The sequence below is a fragment of the Vigna umbellata genome, chromosome 3, assembly GCF_029865625.1.
Source record: "Vigna umbellata cultivar VRB3 chromosome 3, Vumbellata_1.0, whole genome shotgun sequence".
Lineage (NCBI taxonomy): Eukaryota > Viridiplantae > Streptophyta > Magnoliopsida > Fabales > Fabaceae > Vigna > Vigna umbellata.
Genome location: NC_142167.1, coordinates 3,540,550 through 3,558,331, shown reverse-complemented (window position 1 = coordinate 3,558,331; position 17,782 = coordinate 3,540,550). Strand labels below are relative to the sequence as shown.

General features: G+C 33.2%; 2 protein-coding genes across 2 annotated transcripts; both read left to right on the top strand.

Annotated features, from left to right (window-relative positions):
• The first annotated feature begins 756 nt into the window (after window positions 1–756).
• On the top strand, window positions 757–9,877 carry LOC124844768 (protein SRG1-like). Its single transcript, XM_047321775.2, has 5 exons — window positions 757–1,089; window positions 1,204–1,376; window positions 5,980–6,054; window positions 8,516–8,840; window positions 9,426–9,877. The coding sequence occupies exons 1-5, from the start codon at window positions 832–834 to the stop codon at window positions 9,678–9,680; spliced, it is 1,086 nt and encodes a 361-aa protein (XP_047177731.1). The 5' UTR covers window positions 757–831; the 3' UTR covers window positions 9,681–9,877.
• A 4,471-nt stretch (window positions 9,878–14,348) lies between these two features.
• LOC124844770 (protein SRG1-like) lies at window positions 14,349–17,216 on the top strand. Its single transcript, XM_047321776.2, has 4 exons — window positions 14,349–14,750; window positions 15,174–15,421; window positions 15,594–15,918; window positions 16,778–17,216. Exons 1-4 carry the CDS (start codon window positions 14,490–14,492, stop codon window positions 17,030–17,032), a joined length of 1,089 nt encoding a protein of 362 aa, XP_047177732.1. The 5' UTR covers window positions 14,349–14,489; the 3' UTR covers window positions 17,033–17,216.
• The last annotated feature ends 566 nt before the right edge of the window (window positions 17,217–17,782 follow it).

Sequence of the window (17,782 nt, the reverse complement as noted above, 5' to 3'; positions counted from 1 at the left end):
TAAATTAAAATAAATTAAGAGATCAATTTAAGATTTTTTACTAATAAAAATGATTCAACATTTTTTAAGAATATCAAAATTATTTAATTTTAAAAAATTAAGATTGAATTGAGATAAAATAAAAATATAAAGAATAATACAATAACATTTAATATGATAATAACGGTAATTGTACGGTCAGTTTGATACCTAACAAATTTTAATTTTTTAAAATTTTAAAAACACAAAAAACAAAATAAAAATTTTTAATTTTTTAAAAGTTAGAAAACAAAATAAAAATAATTAAAAAATAAAAAAATCATAAGATAATTAAAATAAAAAATTAAAATTAAAATAAATTAAGAGATCAATTTAAGATTTTTTACTATAAAAATGATTCAACATTTTTTTAAGATGTAGTCAAAATTCTGGCGGTGAGCTAAAGGTTATATCTATAAACACATGGTCTATTTGCTATTTGCTTCTTACAAAAATGGTTTTTGAAAGAGATCTATAGAAATGTAAGTAGTGCCATACGGATGAAATTTAAATGTTCTAAGTACATTCTCACCGAATTTTCCACATATTTTAGAAGGAGTACTAGACTAGATATTTTAGAACATTTTCTACATATTATAGTAATGATATTTGTAATGGAGAGTTATATCTATGAATATTTATTATTTATAAATTATAAATAATAAATATTATAATAGTAATTTATATACGGTGGGAAGTAAGTATTATATTAGTTATAGGTCGAAATCTCAACTCAAAATATAAAAGGCAGGGTTTATAGTTGAAGCAGAGAATAAGACAGTGGAAGTGTGTAGTTTGTTTGAGGTAAAGTGTATGGAAAAGTTGTCTAAGGAATCAGGAACTTCACTATTGGTACCATCAGTTCAAGAGTTATCTACAGAGAATGTATCTAATGTTCCAGAAAGATACTTTCAGCCTCAACATCAACAACAAACGGTGTTCATCTCTCAAGAATCTGATGCCACCCTTCAGATTCCAGTAATTGACATTCAGAAATTGCTTTCTCAAGAATCTGCAAGTTCGGAATTGACTAGGCTTCACCTTGCTTGCAAAGAATGGGGATTCTTCCAGGTTACTTGAACATTCTCTTTTCATTCTTCAATTTATCTGAAACGCATGGATCTGATCTGACTGAATAATCTCAATCTGTTAATAAACTGGATTTGAATTTTAATATTGTTTTAGATTATAAACCATGGTGTGAGCTGTTCTTTGGTGGATGAAATAAAGTTGGAGATTAAGGAATTTTTCAAGCTTCCAATATCAGAGAAGAAAAAGTATTGGCAGAGTTCAGAGACTATGGAGGGTTTTGGGCAATTATTTGTTGTGAGTGAAGATCAAAAACTTGATTGGAATGAATGTTAAGTCTGCAACGGTTATTCTTATTTGTTTCTGTTTAGTTTCTCAACTCCTATTATTTAGGAAGAATAAGTCAATTAGTTCCTTGATTTTAGGGATCACATCTAGGCATGTAAATGTGGTTTATGTCAGTTTTATTTTACTGTAACGACTATATATAGTCGTATAAACTTTGCTAATAAATGAGAGTGAACATTTCCAGTTCTTCTTCTAAATCTTAGAGTCTCTCTGTTTAAGATTTCACATTTGGTATCAAGAGCTGTAAGGGGACTGATAATCCAAGGACCGAGAGCACCAAACAAGAGAGGCAGAGTGTTGAATATCTGTGATTACTTCAAAATGACAACTCCTGAACAATTCGTCCAACCTTCTATCCCAAGGTTTGATGGACATTATGATTTTTGGTCCATGACGATGGAAAATTTTCTTCGGAGCAAGGAGCTCTGGAGCTTGGTGGAGGATGGTATTCCAACACCTGTTCTTAGTACAGGACCCAACAGTGAGACCCAGCAAAAATGCTTCAGGAGGCTAAACTTAAAGATTTGAGAGTGAAAAATTTTCTCTTTCAATCTATTGATCGCTCAATTTTGGAGACTATCCTTGACAAAAGCACATCCAAATCCATTTGGACATCTATGCGTCAGAAATATCAAGGCTCTACACGGGTGAAGCGTGCACAACTTCAAGCACTACGAAGAGAATTTGAATTACTCACCATGAAAGATGGGGAGAAAGTAGACAGCTTTTTTGGTCGCATTATGACTGTGGTGAGTAAAATGCGATCGAATGGCGAGGTAATGGAGTCCAGCACTGTGGTGAGTAAGATCTTGCGCTCACTCACCCCAAAATTCAGTTATGTAGTCTGTGCAATTGAAGAATCAAATGATACAAGCATTTTGTCTATTGATGAGCTGCATGGGAGTCTCCTTGTACATGAGCAGCGGATGCAAGGATCGCAGGAAGAGGAGCAGGTGTTAAAGGCAACACATGAGGAAGCTTCAAGTAGAAACAATCATGATGATCGCCCTCAAAGAGGAAGAGGCAGGGGTACATTCAGAGGTGGTCGTGGCAGAGGGAGAGGTCGACAATCATTCAATAGAGCCACTGTTGAATGCTTTAAGTGTCACAAATTGGGACACTTTCAATACGAGTGTCCAGATTGGGACAAGAAGGCAAATTATGTAGAAATAGATGATGAAGAGGAAGAGCTCTTATTAATGGCACATGAGGAGGACTCCCAAAATGTAGAAGACAAATGGTACTTTGATTCTGGCTGCAGCAACCACATGACAGGCAATAAATTGTGGTTTGTAAATTTGGAGGAAGAGTCCAGCAGAACTGTGAAGCTTGGGAATGATATGCACATGAAAGTAGTAGCTAAGGGGAGTATTCGAATGCAAATTAATGGCATTTCTCAGGTCTTGACTGATGTATACTACATTCCCGAGTTGAAAAACAACTTACTCAGCTTAGGACAATTGCAAGAAAAAGGTCTAACCATTTTGATTTCAGATGGCACATGCAAAGTGTTTCATGCCACAAGAGGATTGATTATGCAAACTAATATGAGTGGAAACAGGATGTTTTATGTGACAGCTTCCTTAGTGTCAAAACAACCAGTATGCTTGCAAACAAAAACAGTCTCAGAAAAAGAAGCTTTCCTGTGGCACTGCAGATTTGGACATCTTAATTATAAGGCATTGAATATGTTGGCCTGCAAAGGGATGGTGGTTGGACTGCCAACGTTGGAGTTTCAAGTAAATTCATGTTCTACATGTTTAATTGGGAAACAGTCCAGAAATTCGTTTCCTAGTCAAAGCACCTGGAGAGCATCTAGACAACTTCAGCTGATTCACTCAGACATTTGTGGTCCTATCCATCCAACTTCACATAGTGGTAAGCGCTATTTTTTGACCTTCATTGATGATTTTACTCGTAAGACTTGGGTGTATTTTTTACATGAAAAATCAGAAGCTTTTGATATGTTTAAAAAGTTTAAAGCTCGTGTTGAGTCGGAGTTAGGTACGCGTATATCTTGTCTCAGGACAGATAGAGGAGGTGAATTCCTGTCCAACACCTTTGACGAGTTTTGTCACTCACAAGGCATACGTCGACAACTGACCACCTCCTACACTCCCCAACAGAATGGTGTCGCTGAACGGAAAAATAGAACAATTATGAACGCTGTGCGAGCTGTATTGTCTGGAAAACAGGTTCCCAAAATGTTTTGGCCGGATGCTGTGAAGTGGTGTGTGCACATTCAGAATCGGAGCCCAACTGCAGCAGTAGAAAATACGACTCCAGAGGAGGCCTGGAGCGGTGTGAAGCCTGTGGTGGAATATTTTAAAATTTTTGGCTGCCTTGCACATGTGCATATACCAAATCAGAAGCGGACTAAATTGGATGACAAAAGCAGACCATGCATTTTCTTGGGAGTCAGTGATGAATCAAAGGCTTGGAAGTTATATGATCCAATTTCCAAATCCATTATTATCAGTAGAGATGTGGTGTTTGCGGAAGAAAAAGGTTGGAACTGGAGTACTTTAGAGACAACGACACAACAACTTGATCTTCACTATGAAGATGCCGATGGTAGGAATGAGGTAGAAGACAACACTGAGACTGGTGCAGAGGTTGAGATTGGTGCAGAGGTTGAGACTGGTGCAGAGGTTGAGATTGGTACAGAGAGTAGTATTTCATCTGCTCCAGGGAGGGGTGTCCGTACAAGGAGACGACCAAGATGGTTAGAAGACTATGAAACTGGTCTTCCCGAAGAAGATTGCTTCAATGCAATGATAGATAGTGATCCAGTTACCTTCACAGAGGCTGTGGTTAGTAAACATTGGAGAGAGGCTATGACAAGTGAAATGGAGGCAATAGAACAGAATCACACATGGGAACTCACTGTATTACCTCACGGAGTTACACCTATTGGAGTTAAATGGGTGTTTAAGACAAAACTGAACGCAAAGGGACAAGTGGAGAAATACAAAGCAAGGCTTGTCGCTAAAGGTTATGCACAGCGACATGGTATTGATTATACTGAAGTGTTTGCACCAGTGGCTCGGCTTGACACAGTTCGAGTAATTTTGGCTACAGCTGCTCAATATAGCTGGGAAGTGTTTCAATTGGATGTGAAGAGTGCTTTCCTACATGGGGAGCTTAAGGAAAATGTCTATGTTCTGCAACCAGAAGGTTTTGTGAAGAAAGGACAAGAGGAAAAAGTTTATCGGCTCAAGAAAGCATTATATGGTCTTAAACAGGCACCCCGGGCCTGGTACAATAAGATTGAAGCTTACTTCACCCAGGAACAATTTGAAAAATGCTCTAGTGAACACACATTGTTCACTAAGTCACAAGACAACAAATCCTAATAGTTAGTCTCTATGTGGATGACTTAATATTCACTGGTAATGATAGATTCATGTGTGAGCAGTTTAAACATTCTATGATGCAGCAATTTGCTATGACTGATTTGGGTAGGATGAGCCATTTTCTTGGCATTGAAGTTCAGCAAAACTCCAATGGCATATTTATCTGCCAAAGGAGATATGCACGGGAGGTACTGTCAAGATTTGGAATGCTGGATAGCAACGCAGTAAAAAATCCAATGGTGCTAGGAACAAAACTGTCAATAGAAACAGAAGGAATGAAAGTTGACGAAACTCTATATAAGCAACTAGTTGGCAGCTTGATGTATTTAACTGTTACAAGGCCTGATTTGATGTATACAGTAAGTTTGATTAGCAGATTTATGACCAGTCCCACCTCAACACATTGGCTTGCTGCAAAAAGAATTTTAAGGTACGTGAAAGGCACAACAAATTTTGGGATTTGGTACAGAAAAGAGAGTGGTGATCCACAATTACTAGCCTTCACGGACAGTGATTATGCGGGTGATTTAGCTGATCGACGGAGCACATCTGGTTTTATATTTATGATGGGTACAGGAGCGGTGTCTTGGGCTTCAAAAAAACAAACTGTGGTAGCATTGTCTACAACAGAGGCTGAATACATGGCAGCAGCCCTCTGTGCTTGCCAATGTATTTGGCTTAGAAGAATACTCAAGCAGATTGGAATTAAAGATGAATCTGGGATTAAAATTATGTGTGATAACAGTTCTGCTATACAACTATCCAAACATCCGGTATTTCATCGAAAGAGCAAACATATTGATGTGAGATTTCATTTTCTTCGGGATTTAGTTAATAATGGGGAAGTGCAACTCAGTTTTTGTAACTCTCAGGATCAACTTGCAGATATCATGACAAAACCACTAAAGCTGGAGCAGTTTGAGAAGTTGAGAAACTTGCTTGGTGTAACTAGTATAGATGCATTGGTTTAAGGGAGGGAATGTTAAGTCTGCAACGGTTATTCTTATTTGTTTTGTTTAGTTTCTCAACTCCTATTATTTAGGAAGAATAAGTCAATTAGTTCCTTGATTTTAGGGATCACATCTAGGCATGTAAATGTGGTTTATGTCAGTTTTATTTTACTGTAACGACTATATATAGTCGTATAAACTTTGCTAATAAATGAGAGTGAACATTTCCAGTTCTTCTTCTAAATCTTAGAGTCTCTCTGTTTAAGATTTCACAATGATATGTTCTATATGATCACCCTTCCTACCAAATCCAGAATGCCCCACTTATTTCCACAGCTCTCTCTCCCTTTCAGGTTCTACTTTTATATTTTCTCACACTTTTTGTGTATGCATTTTGTTTTATGCAGTGATAATAGTATAAATTGTACATCTTCTGTGACGCCATTGATGCCTTTTTTAACAGTACTATTTGTCCTATAAAAGATACACTTCAGCTTTTCTAGAGAAACCATCTATAAATGAGATGATGCCTTTTATCACTAAATCAGCTAGGAGTAATGGGTCAACACAAGTCGATGTGTACCCGTTCGAGTTACTTTTTTTCCCTGTACATGGATGAGTTTGGAAACTTTGTTTTTGACTATTTCCAAACACTCATTCTTCATAAAATTTCTTTTTAAATTATATATTGAATAATTTGGATACTAGTTCTCTCCTTAAAAGCTCGACCAAACTTTTAAAGTTAAGGTGTACAAATCAGAAATGTCATATCATAGCTTTATCTTTCATGTCTAACTTTAAACACCTCTCTTGCAAGATTTTCAACTCAAGTTTATACATTCGGTTTCACTTCATTTTTACCCGGATTGAAAGATGACCATTTTTATCCTTCAAATATAGTACCTAAGGAAGATAATAAACATTTCTAATTTCTCCAACTTGTCCATCCTTCTGCATATCCTAAATTGTTTCACGTCCTTTCACGACTGTCATCTCTGAAAGACAAAAAATCGACCTCCACCTTGGTGAGTTCATCAAAGAGAGTTTCATCTCCACACATATGATTACTTGCTCCAGTATATAGATATCATATCGAGTTAGTAGCCATCTTTTTAGTATCCGATTTCAGATACGATACAACATTCGAGTTCACCAACTTTGTTTCTGAGCACTTCATCAGCATTGTCGAGTTCTTTGACAACTCGACACTCAACAAATCCCCCATTTCTTCTTCATTTTCTTCTTTTGTAAGAAAGTTTCTCTCACTTTTCTTCTCAGCTTGACAGAATTTAACAATATGACCAGACTTACCACTATTGTAGCACTTTTTCAATTTGAACTTGTTTGTATAGTGTCATGTTTGTCACACTTAAAACACTTCACTCATGACCGATCTCCTTGACCTCTCCCTTGTCTTTGGCCACGCCAGTTTTACTGATTGGTTTGCTCTTCACTATCATCTTCAAAATTACCTTGGATACGTTCACCTCATCCTTGGTCTCCTCGTCCTTGGTCTCCTCGTCCTCTACCTTTAGGACCTTGGCTTTGAGTATTACAAGTTTCATTTGAGTCAAAACGTGCTTGTAGTGCTTGGTCGAGAGGTTCAACCTGATAATCTCAACTCATTCTCCTTTGTTCGTGGGCTTCTAATGACCCAACAAATTCATCTACTGTGAAAACTTACAACTCCTTCGATTCTTCGATAGCGCATACGATACTTCCGAAATATTTTGTGAGGGATCTCAAAATTTTTCCTACAACCTGGCTAAGTGGCACTTGTTCTCCATTCCTGTCGAGTTGGTTGGCCGCTGTCTCCACCCAAGTTATGTACTCGGTTACCTGCTCTTTGAGCTCATCTGTAGCAGTTAAAACTTCCCTCTGAGAGCTTGTATTCAGACTTGTCTAACACGATTGTCACCTTTATATGCAATCTCCAATATTTCTCGGGCTTCCTTTGCGGATGCGACATTCATTATTTTTTTGAATTGCGACTCTATTGCATTATAGAGAAAAAACAATGTTGAGGCATTTTTTACACGTGATTTCTTTAACGTGGTCATTTGTGTATCGTTTGATGTTTGTCCCTGTTGGGTTCATTGTACCCGTCTTCCACCATATCCCAAATGTCATAGGATCTCAATAACGTCTTCATTTATAGACACCAATTATCATAATTGGCTTCTTTGTCAGATATGGCACACTCATTTCGTTGACAACCTTTGTCATCTCTTTCACAAAATACTCAAGCACTCACTATTTTCCTTAGAGCGTTTATACTCTTTTCTTTCTTCTTTTCTCCTCTCAGTACTCATATTAGAGCTATGATACCATTTTGTATAAAACTCTTATACACTTCCTAGAGACTAAACAAACTGTATACTAGCTAAAAATAATATAACTCTGATTGCTCAATAGACACGGGTTTTATATATAGCCACAACAATAACAAATTACATAAAAATAAAAACAACTAAACTGAAAAACAAAAAAAAAATGTAGACCGTGTTCTACAAAATAAAAACCAACCATTGGTTGTCTAAAGCTGTTACAGTGAAATAAAACTAAATATAATAACTCAAATGTGGTGCAACTGATTCGCAATTGTAGAAAGTAAATAACCTAGTGTCTTTTGTAGAACATGAAGAAAAATAAAAATCAAGATTGTTTAAATGTGATGTAAGATTAAAAACATGATTCTAAATTGATTAATATTTTGCTGTTCTGAAAGTTTGGAAATTAACATAAAAGAAGTAATCATTTATATATGTCAAATAAAAAAAAAATCTATGCTACGTGTTGGTCTTTGATATGCAGAGACACTCTGGAACTATACTCACAGAAAATGAAAGATCTGGCCATGATGATAATTGGACAAATGGGCAAAGCTTTGGAGATAGAAGAAAGGGAAATGAGAGAATTATTTGAAGATGGGATACAAATGATGAGGATGAACTATTACCCTCCTTTTCCTCAACCAGAAAAGGTCATTGGTTTCACAAATCATTCAGATGCAGTAGCTCTAACCATCCTCTTACAGCTCAATCAAGTAGAAGGGTTGCAGATAAGAAAAGATGGCATGTGGATTCCTGTTAAACCCTTACCTAATGCCTTTGTTGTCAACGTTGGTGACATAATGGAGGTAAATCCTTCATTCATATATATATTAACATTATTACAAGGACTTTTGGCCGATGTTTAGCTTGATTTTCTTAATTTTTCAGTTTTAAATGTGTAAATTATTGCAAATAGTTTTTTTTAAGACTTTAATATTCACCTTTTCAAATGTTCAGAGTCTTATTAAGCCTACAAAACTAAAATGCAATTCGGTAATAAATTTTGGGTGATGTTTTAAGGGTATATGTTTTTGAATAAATTATATTTATAGTCTTTTATTTAATTATAAGATTTCTTAGTAGCTTTTTATATTTTGAAGAGTTACTTTTCTATTTTAAAATATTTGGTTTTTTAGTTTTTAAAAAGTAATGATTGTTTTCAATTTTTAACCATTCTTTTTTTGTTTTCTGATTCTATATGCGAAAGCCATTGTATTCATCATATGCATGAAAATTACAGAGTTCGGAACCAAGAGTCAGAAACATGGAAAAAAATAATCTCAATAAAAAAAAATTATTTCATAATTATAGAGAAGTTACTGTTTTTCTTTTTCTCTGTGGTCTATCCTAATGAGATTTAGTTTCAATTTTGCATGTTTTGTATGGCATAGATTATTACGAATGGAACATATCGGAGTGTTGAGCATCGAGCAGCAGTGAATTCAGAGAAGGAAAGACTTTCATTTGCAACATTCTATAGCCCTAGAGAAGATGCTGTCATAGGTCCTTCACCATGTTTGATAACTGAGCAAACACCACCACAGTTCAAGAGTATCAGAGTGGATCAGTATTTTAAGGACTTTTTTGCTCGAAAACTTGAAGGAAAGTCCAACAGAGATAACATGAAAATAGAGCATCCTAATTGAACTTGTTCAAATTACCAAAAAAATATGTTTTTCATCAGTGTTGTTTGTGCACAGTAGAATAATTACATGTATAATAATGTGCACAGTGAATCATCCGTAAGATATATTCGCACCAGTTATAAGGGTTGTATGAACAATAGAGAAGTTAAAATACCATCATGGTTCTATCTAATGATAATCCAAATAAGTTTATGTAAGGAATGTTTGTGTGCATAACATCATGTCATATATGTTCTTCACTCTATCTTCATGACTCACAACATCAATACCACTTAATGCATCAGTAACAGTGAGTTCAACGGTATGCATTCCATGAATTACTACCTCTACAGTTGAATTTGATGAAAATCCAAAAGCTCCTCTTCCCCTTTCTCTGTCTCCTTTTGAACTCGATTATTCTAGCTTGAAGACCTCATATTTGTGTGTTACATTTATGAATCACATCAATGAGTAGTTAGCAATAAGCCTTTATAAAATAGAGTAGCTCCTAATTCTTTTTAGAATAAAAAATAGAAGTGTACGTGAAAATGGAACCTTAGTAACAATCCTCTTATCCCTCTTGAGTGTCATTTGGATGACTTAGGCTCAAGCTAAGAACTTATTCAAGGATCTGTCACTAGTAGCATAATGAAGAGAATACAAGAAAGAAAGGAAGATGCATCAAAAGAGGAAGTGAAGCAAATCCCCATTTGAAAGAAGTTGGACTCGGCCAGCACAACGTTCTCACACCCAACAAAGCGGTGCTCAGCGACAACAATGCACCCAGTGTTGATGGCAAAGTTGTACTGTTATGAGAAAAGAAAAGATGAAAATTGTGTATATTATTTGATTATAAGGAGAGAGTACAATTGATATATATAACTGTTTAAAACAATATAAAAACGGAATATAAATATATGAACATAAATACACAAATATGAACGGAAAATAAATTAAATTCAATATGTACAGGTAGGTGCACTGGTGCAACGAAAAGATATTGTCTTAGTTGTTTTGGGTTTATGACAGCGATTTTACAATCGAGGTATATTCAGGCGAAGTAAAAAGTCAAATTTTTTTGCCTCATTTCAAAAACTGAGGTAAAAAAGTTACATTTTTTGTCTCGATTCAAAAAATCCAAAGTAGTATAGCAATTAAAAAATAAAAAGTTGAGTCTATTACCTCACGGTTCTAGTTTGAACCGAGATCATAGACTCTTAAAATTAATTAATTTAAGGGTCTATTACCTCCATTAGGTCCAGAACTAAGGCAATAAACTCTTTTTTGTCTCAGTTTTTACTAGAACCGCGGTCTAAGAGTTTATGACCTCGGTTCTACAAAGAACCGCTGCCTAAACCCTCTCAAAAAAAGTTCAGTTATTTTATGTCTTCATTCTCTAAACAATCGAGGTAATAGAGGTTTGCGATAATTACAAAAATGTTACTGCGCTAGTTTTAGGCATCAGTTCCTTTTGAACCAAGGCATGTACGTTTGCGATAATTACAAAAATGTCATTGCGTCAGTTTAGGCATCGGTTCTTTTTAAATTGAGGCATATACGTTTGCGATAATTACAAAAATGTCACCACCATTTTCTGCTTCGGTTACAATTAAACATATGTCAAATGCGCGGGTTTTTTGCTAGTGGTGACACTCGTTACTTCATCCTTGTGTCAACCTTTGAGTAAATTTTCTATTTGAGAGAACTCCAGCTTGTTCATTTCAGAAGTCACTTGGGTTGAGAGCTCCTAAAACTTCCTTTAGCCTCCTTCCCCTAGATAGGTTCCTATCTTCTAGTGCAATTGATTACATACTAGCTCACCTCAACCTTCCACCTTCTTCCAAGCACACAAATCTTTTTCGCAAACTCACTTTTGCATTCTTATTTCATTTACGTTGGAGATTCTCTTTATTTCCAACCTTTCCTTGCCTCTTATTTCAATTAAACCACCAAACACTACCTCACATCTAACTCTTAAGAGTCATTATGTTGTGTCTATACTCACGAATATGCCTTTGGAAGCCTCATTTGTAGTTCTGCATCTAGATTCATCCCGAGCGTCTTTCATCCGGTAGTAGTTATAGCACTAGTTTGAGCACGTGTCAAAGATAAGCACAAAATCGTTGCCATAGAGCTTGAAAATTAAATAATTATTTAAAATCTGACAAGGGCTATGATAGTGATTATTATTGGAACCAATGTCATAGGTCTAATTTTATTTAAATTGTTTTTTTAATGTAAAGGTTTATGGCCTTTGTTAGATCCATAAACGAGGCCATAAATCTTTTTCTGCCTTGACTTTTATCATAATTATTGTCTAAAGTCTGCATTTTTTTTTAAATGTGGTTTTTTTTTTCATGACATCCTATATCATAGAAATCACATAAACAAACCTACATAATATATAAATTACGTACATCACAATTACTGACCAAAATATATTTTTCAATAAAATAGAGATTTATATATAAACACATATAATTCACATAATCTCAATGTTTTCATATTCAATTTGTATTACGTAATGAAACAAACTATGAGTGTGGATATTACGTAATGAAACACATGCACATCATTATTTGTACAAACATTATTGATTCATGGAATAAGGTATTGAAAAACAGACTAAATATTTATCTAATTGTTCATTACAATATTGTTTTGACTACATTATTTTATTTGTAGACTTTTAATTATTCATCTCGAATGGAAGGTCCATACATGGAAGATTTAGAACTAAGTAGACTTCTTTTATTTTAAGTGTTGGTAATTTGTAGAAACTTGACTACAAATTTAATATTGTATATGTAGGTTAATGTAATATTTGGATTGAATATATAGTTTTATGTACAAATAATATATTAAATATTATTGGACAATTTAATGTATGAAACAAATTTCATATATTGTTTGTTTGATTGAATTTTTTTACTTTTAAGTAAATTGATTGGATGAGTTGGTAAAACAGAGAATAACATTTAAAAAAACACAACATTTCTATGACGTACATCACATTGTTTGTTATAGTATGTTCAATGTAAAACAACACGTATAAAACTTTAAAAAAACAATATGACGTACATGACCATGTATGTCATAGTAAGTAATTGTGAATAACACATATTGTGACATGTGAACGAATATCTATCATAATATATCAAAAATATTATGATAGGTGAATATAACTACGTCTTAGAAGCTAATGATAGGTAAACATAATTATGTCATAGTAAATTGAATATACTATGATTAATAATTTCAATTATGTCATAATATACCAGATATATTATGTCAAGTTACAAAAAATACATCATAATAAATTAAATCTATTATGACGTACTTTTTCATAACATCATAAAATGGACATACTTTTTATGACTTTCAAAACTATGACGCTAAAACACTAGTCATAATATGTCTATTTCACTAGTATTAAAAACTTATTTTTGTTCTAATGCGGGTAAGAAAATATTTTGATACATATCTTTATATATTTATTGGAAAAGGTAAAAAATTAAAATTAATTATGTACAAGTTTTAAAATATTTAGGAGTATATGAAAGAATTTACCCAAATTAGTTTTGCATAAGTTAATTTCATTTTTTTCTTTATTTTAATGTAGGTATTTATAAAATAGTTTTGCATAAGTTAATTTCATCCATTAACACTAAATATATACGAAAATTTAAAATTTTGTATGTAGAGGTTTCCTCTTCTAACTGTTTGAAGAATCTTTATCACTACCATTTTCTATTAACTCTTCGACAAACACAAAGAAATAATAAAGCAAAACAAAACCATTCTTTATTTGGAAGGAAACGAGCTCATGTTCGTGTGTCTAACAGTGATTGAATAATCTTCTAGAGACCACTTTGGATGGAGTAGGCGGAAGGTAATTTTTGACCAATGATTTTAATGAGTCAAATCTATTATAGTATGCAGTCATAAATATATTTTATGATTATCTTTGTAACATGAGTCTATTTGAGAAATAACTATAATATATTAAAATTTAAACAATTTTTTTATTTATTTATAAATTATATATATATATATATATATATATACAAAAAAAATTAAGGAATCAAAATCTTTCACAATATTTAAGCTTCACAATATTTTGTAATATTTGAATAGATTGCAAAAATTATGAATTGCATCACAATATAAGATTAATTTTTAAAAATAAAGATCTGTCTTAAAAGGACTACATATTCACATCTCTTTGTGCGTATTTATCTAGCAACATTTTATGTAGACGTATAAAGGCATTCCTAATGTTTTATGTTTTAATATTATTATTAATTATTGCTGATATAAGAAAACACGTGTTCAAAATACTCTCTCTTACTTTATAAAGAATACGACACACGTCAAGTAAACGTTATCTGCGTCTTTAATTTGTTTTGGGTTCATTCAATTCTATCTTATCTTGAAATTTATTTACATTAATTGAAATATTATCAAACAAAGATTAGGACACTTATTTTGTGTGAAGCTCTAAATCATTAAAGTTAATTTAGTTTGTACATTCTCTTATATATTCAACAACCATAAAGCATATATATTAAGTTAACTTTTCGTCATCATTTACAATTTTAATTTAACTATTATTATGATGCTAAAATTGTAATTGACGAAGACATGATTTATTCCGTGAATGATTTAATAAAAATATTTCACATGCAGGTTATCAATTGGGAACTCTAAGGCATGGATAGATATTTCTCTTGTCATTGCATTATTTAATGAGTGTCTGGTTCGCACACTTCTCACAATTTAGAACGATTACAATTATTGAGTAGAGGTTGGTTCTGGCAAACTAAGATCATGGAAAAGTTCTCGAACGTATCAGGAAGTTCAGTTTTGGTACCATCAGTTCAAGAGTTGGCCAAACAAAATTTGGCTACTGTTCCAGAAAGATACATTCAGCCTCAACATGAACAGCAAATGGTGCATATTTCTCAACAACCTAATACTGCCACCCTTCAGATTCCAGTTATTGACATGCAGAGATTGCTTTCTCAAGAATCTGCATCTTCTGAATTGGATAAGCTTCACCTTGCTTGCAAGGAATGGGGATTCTTTCAGGTTTCTTCAATTTCCTCCTTCTTATTCTTTAATTTCATACTTGATAACTTGATAACTTTTTAACCTGATTAAGAAGTGAACTTACTGATTCGATAAAATTTGTATCGACTTATATATTATAAATTGATCTTATCTCTAAAACGTACGAGACTTCTAATATACTATGTTGAGGTATAAATCTAGTTCTGATATCATATTAAAAAATAGATTTTAAACCTGACTCAATTCCACCAAACTGATTTATAAGTTGAAGTTTACCTCTATTTATATACTATAAATTAGTCTTATATCTATTAAATATCAAACTTTCAACAAACATGATATTAAAATCATATTAAAAATATATTTTTTATAAAATTATGAAGTAAATTTATTATGAACTCAGAAAACTAAATTAATTAGAATTTCAATATCGTTTTACAGCTGATAAACCATGGAATAAGCTCATCGATGGTGGAGAAAGTGAAATTGGAGATGGAAGATTTCTTCAACCTTCCAATGACGGAGAAGAAAATCTTTTGGCAAACTCCAGAACACATGGAGGGTTTCGGACAAGCATTTGTTTTCAGTGAAGATCAAAAGCTAGATTGGGGTGATATGTTCTACATGATCGCCCTTCCAAAGCACTCCAGAATGCCCCACTTATTTTCACAACTCCCTCTTCCTTTCAGGTTTTGTTTAATAAAAAAGTTGATCATTTTATAAGAAAAAAATTTATAATCTCTTTATTTTAAAACTGATATTGTTTGTTTATTTAATTGAACTGTGTCTCATTATTGGTTAATGAAATCTTTGAAAAACTCATGTTTATTTCTTAAGTAATTGGTTTTTGCCATGATGCAGAGACACTCTAGAAGTTTACTCAGAAAAGATGAAGGATCTAACTATGGATATTGTTGGGCATTTGGCAAAAGCATTGGGGATAGAAGAAGTGGAAATAAGAGAGATATTTGAAAATGGGATACAAATGATGAGAATGAATTATTACCCTGCATGTCCTGAACCAGAAAAAGTGAATGGCCTAACAAATCATTCAGATCCAACAGCTCTCACCATCCTCTTACAAATAAATGAACAACAAGGATTGCAGATAAGAAAAGATGAAATCTGGGTTCCTGTTAAACCCTTGCCAAATGCCTTCATTGTTAATGTTGGGGACATCTTGGAGGTAACAAAATAGTAAACATACTTATCATGTTAACTTTAACTGTCTAGGGTTTTTCTTTCTTCATTTTCGAAAAGATTTAGAATCGAAAAAAAAAATTCCTAGTTTTTGTAAATGGCTTGAAACCCAGTTAAGTCCAGTTCATTTTTGGTAATTATTATATAAATTTATGTTTCTAGTTTGTAATACTAATTTTGGTCAAGACAAGAATAGAAAGTTCAAGTCCAATAAAAAAACTCCATATAAAAGTAATGGTCCATACACATTTATAATGTTCATTTGCTATCAACACAGCAAACAGAAAACACCAACACAAGCAGTGATCACGACAACAATTTAACAACAGAAAGACTATATAAGTCAATCGAGATATATATATTAATAAGCATTGTCAAATTTACATAGAATTACACAGTTCAAAGATGCAAGAAATAACTCTTATTTCAGTTATAGAATTGCTTAATGAATTGCTATTTTTAGTTATACGGAGAGTTCTCAAATAAGAGATGTTTGGAGTAACTCAGTCATTTTTACATGCAGACATTTTGTAAATTGCATCTTCCTGATAACATGATATCTTCATTATAGTTTTTATTTTAAGCCATGCAAACGAAAAGGTCGCATTCATTCTGTGGAAATGAAATCATGTGTCATTTTCTATGGCCAAATTTCAACAGCGACATTGACGTGTTATTTCTTGCACATTGAATGAAATTACTGTTATAGTCCATCAGATAGGAACTGAACATCACAGAAAATTTCGCTCATAATCATTGAAATGATTGTTTTTCTTTTTCTACATGTGGTCTATATAGATCCTAATGAGATTTAGTTTCAATTTTGCATGTTTTGTATGGCATAGATTATTACGAATGGAACATATCGGAGTGTTGAGCATCGAGCAACAGTGAATTCAGAGAAGGAAAGACTTTCATTTGCAACATTCTATAGCCCTAGAGAAGATGCTGTCATAGGTCCTTCACCATGTTTGGTAACTGATCAAACACCACCACAGTTCAAGAGTATCAGAGTGGATCAGTATTTTAAGGACTTTTTTGCTCGAAAACTTGAAGGAAAGTCCAACAGAGATAACATGAAAATAGAGCATCCTAATTGAACTTGTTCAAATTACCAAAAAAATATGTTTTTCATCAGTGTTGTTTGTGCACAGTAGAATAATTACATGTATAATAATGTGCACAGTGAATCATCCGTAAGATATTGAATGTGGTCCTATAGCACGTGTAATGTAATTTGTCATCTATATCATAAATGTATGCTTGATGTCCAATCCAACTAAATTGCGCACGTTTTGTTCCCCACTGATATTATGTATAGTATAAATAAAGTTATAGTTAAAAAATAAGAATTTAAATCTAATTCAATAGCATAAAATTGATTTTTAAAATAAGATTTACGTAAAAAGGTTCAACATACACATAAATTTTTACCCTAGTAAGATATTGAGTTTGCGATTTTGCTTACGGTTCTTTCGTCAAATAACTGGGGTGCACATAATTTAGTATCAAAAGCAGAGTCCCAATGAAAGCATACTGTACTGGAACAGTAGAAATTGAATTTGAAAAAGAAAAACAACACGATCGAGCAAGCAGCAACCGATTCATCTATCTTCGGTGGTTGGATTATTTTAATTCCAAAATCAAGCGGGCGGTTTGTAGAGATAAAATCAATTTTCACCAAATAATTTAAAGATAAAGTTCTATCCCATTGAATTTAATTTAATCATTTTAATGATAAAATCGAACATTGTATCATATTCTTGTGTTTGAGTCATCTAATACAGTTGTTCTTTTTGTAAGGTCTCATACTTTTGTTTTATAACATCTAGTACTATGCATTGTCTAAC

Excerpts from the sequence above, each read along its gene's own strand:
- LOC124844768 (XM_047321775.2), top strand. The coding sequence starts at position 832 with ATGGAAAAGTTGTCTAAGGAATCAGGAACTTCACTATTGGTACCATCA. Across the intron at positions 1,090-1,203 it reads AAGAATGGGGATTCTTCCAG|ATTATAAACCATGGTGTGAG; the intron begins GTTACTTGAACA and ends ATATTGTTTTAG. Across the intron at positions 1,377-5,979 it reads CAAAAACTTGATTGGAATGA|TATGTTCTATATGATCACCC; the intron begins ATGTTAAGTCTG and ends ATTTCACAATGA.
- LOC124844770 (XM_047321776.2), top strand. The coding sequence starts at position 14,490 with ATGGAAAAGTTCTCGAACGTATCAGGAAGTTCAGTTTTGGTACCATCA. Across the intron at positions 14,751-15,173 it reads AGGAATGGGGATTCTTTCAG|CTGATAAACCATGGAATAAG; the intron begins GTTTCTTCAATT and ends ATCGTTTTACAG. Across the intron at positions 15,919-16,777 it reads ATGTTGGGGACATCTTGGAG|ATTATTACGAATGGAACATA; the intron begins GTAACAAAATAG and ends TGTATGGCATAG.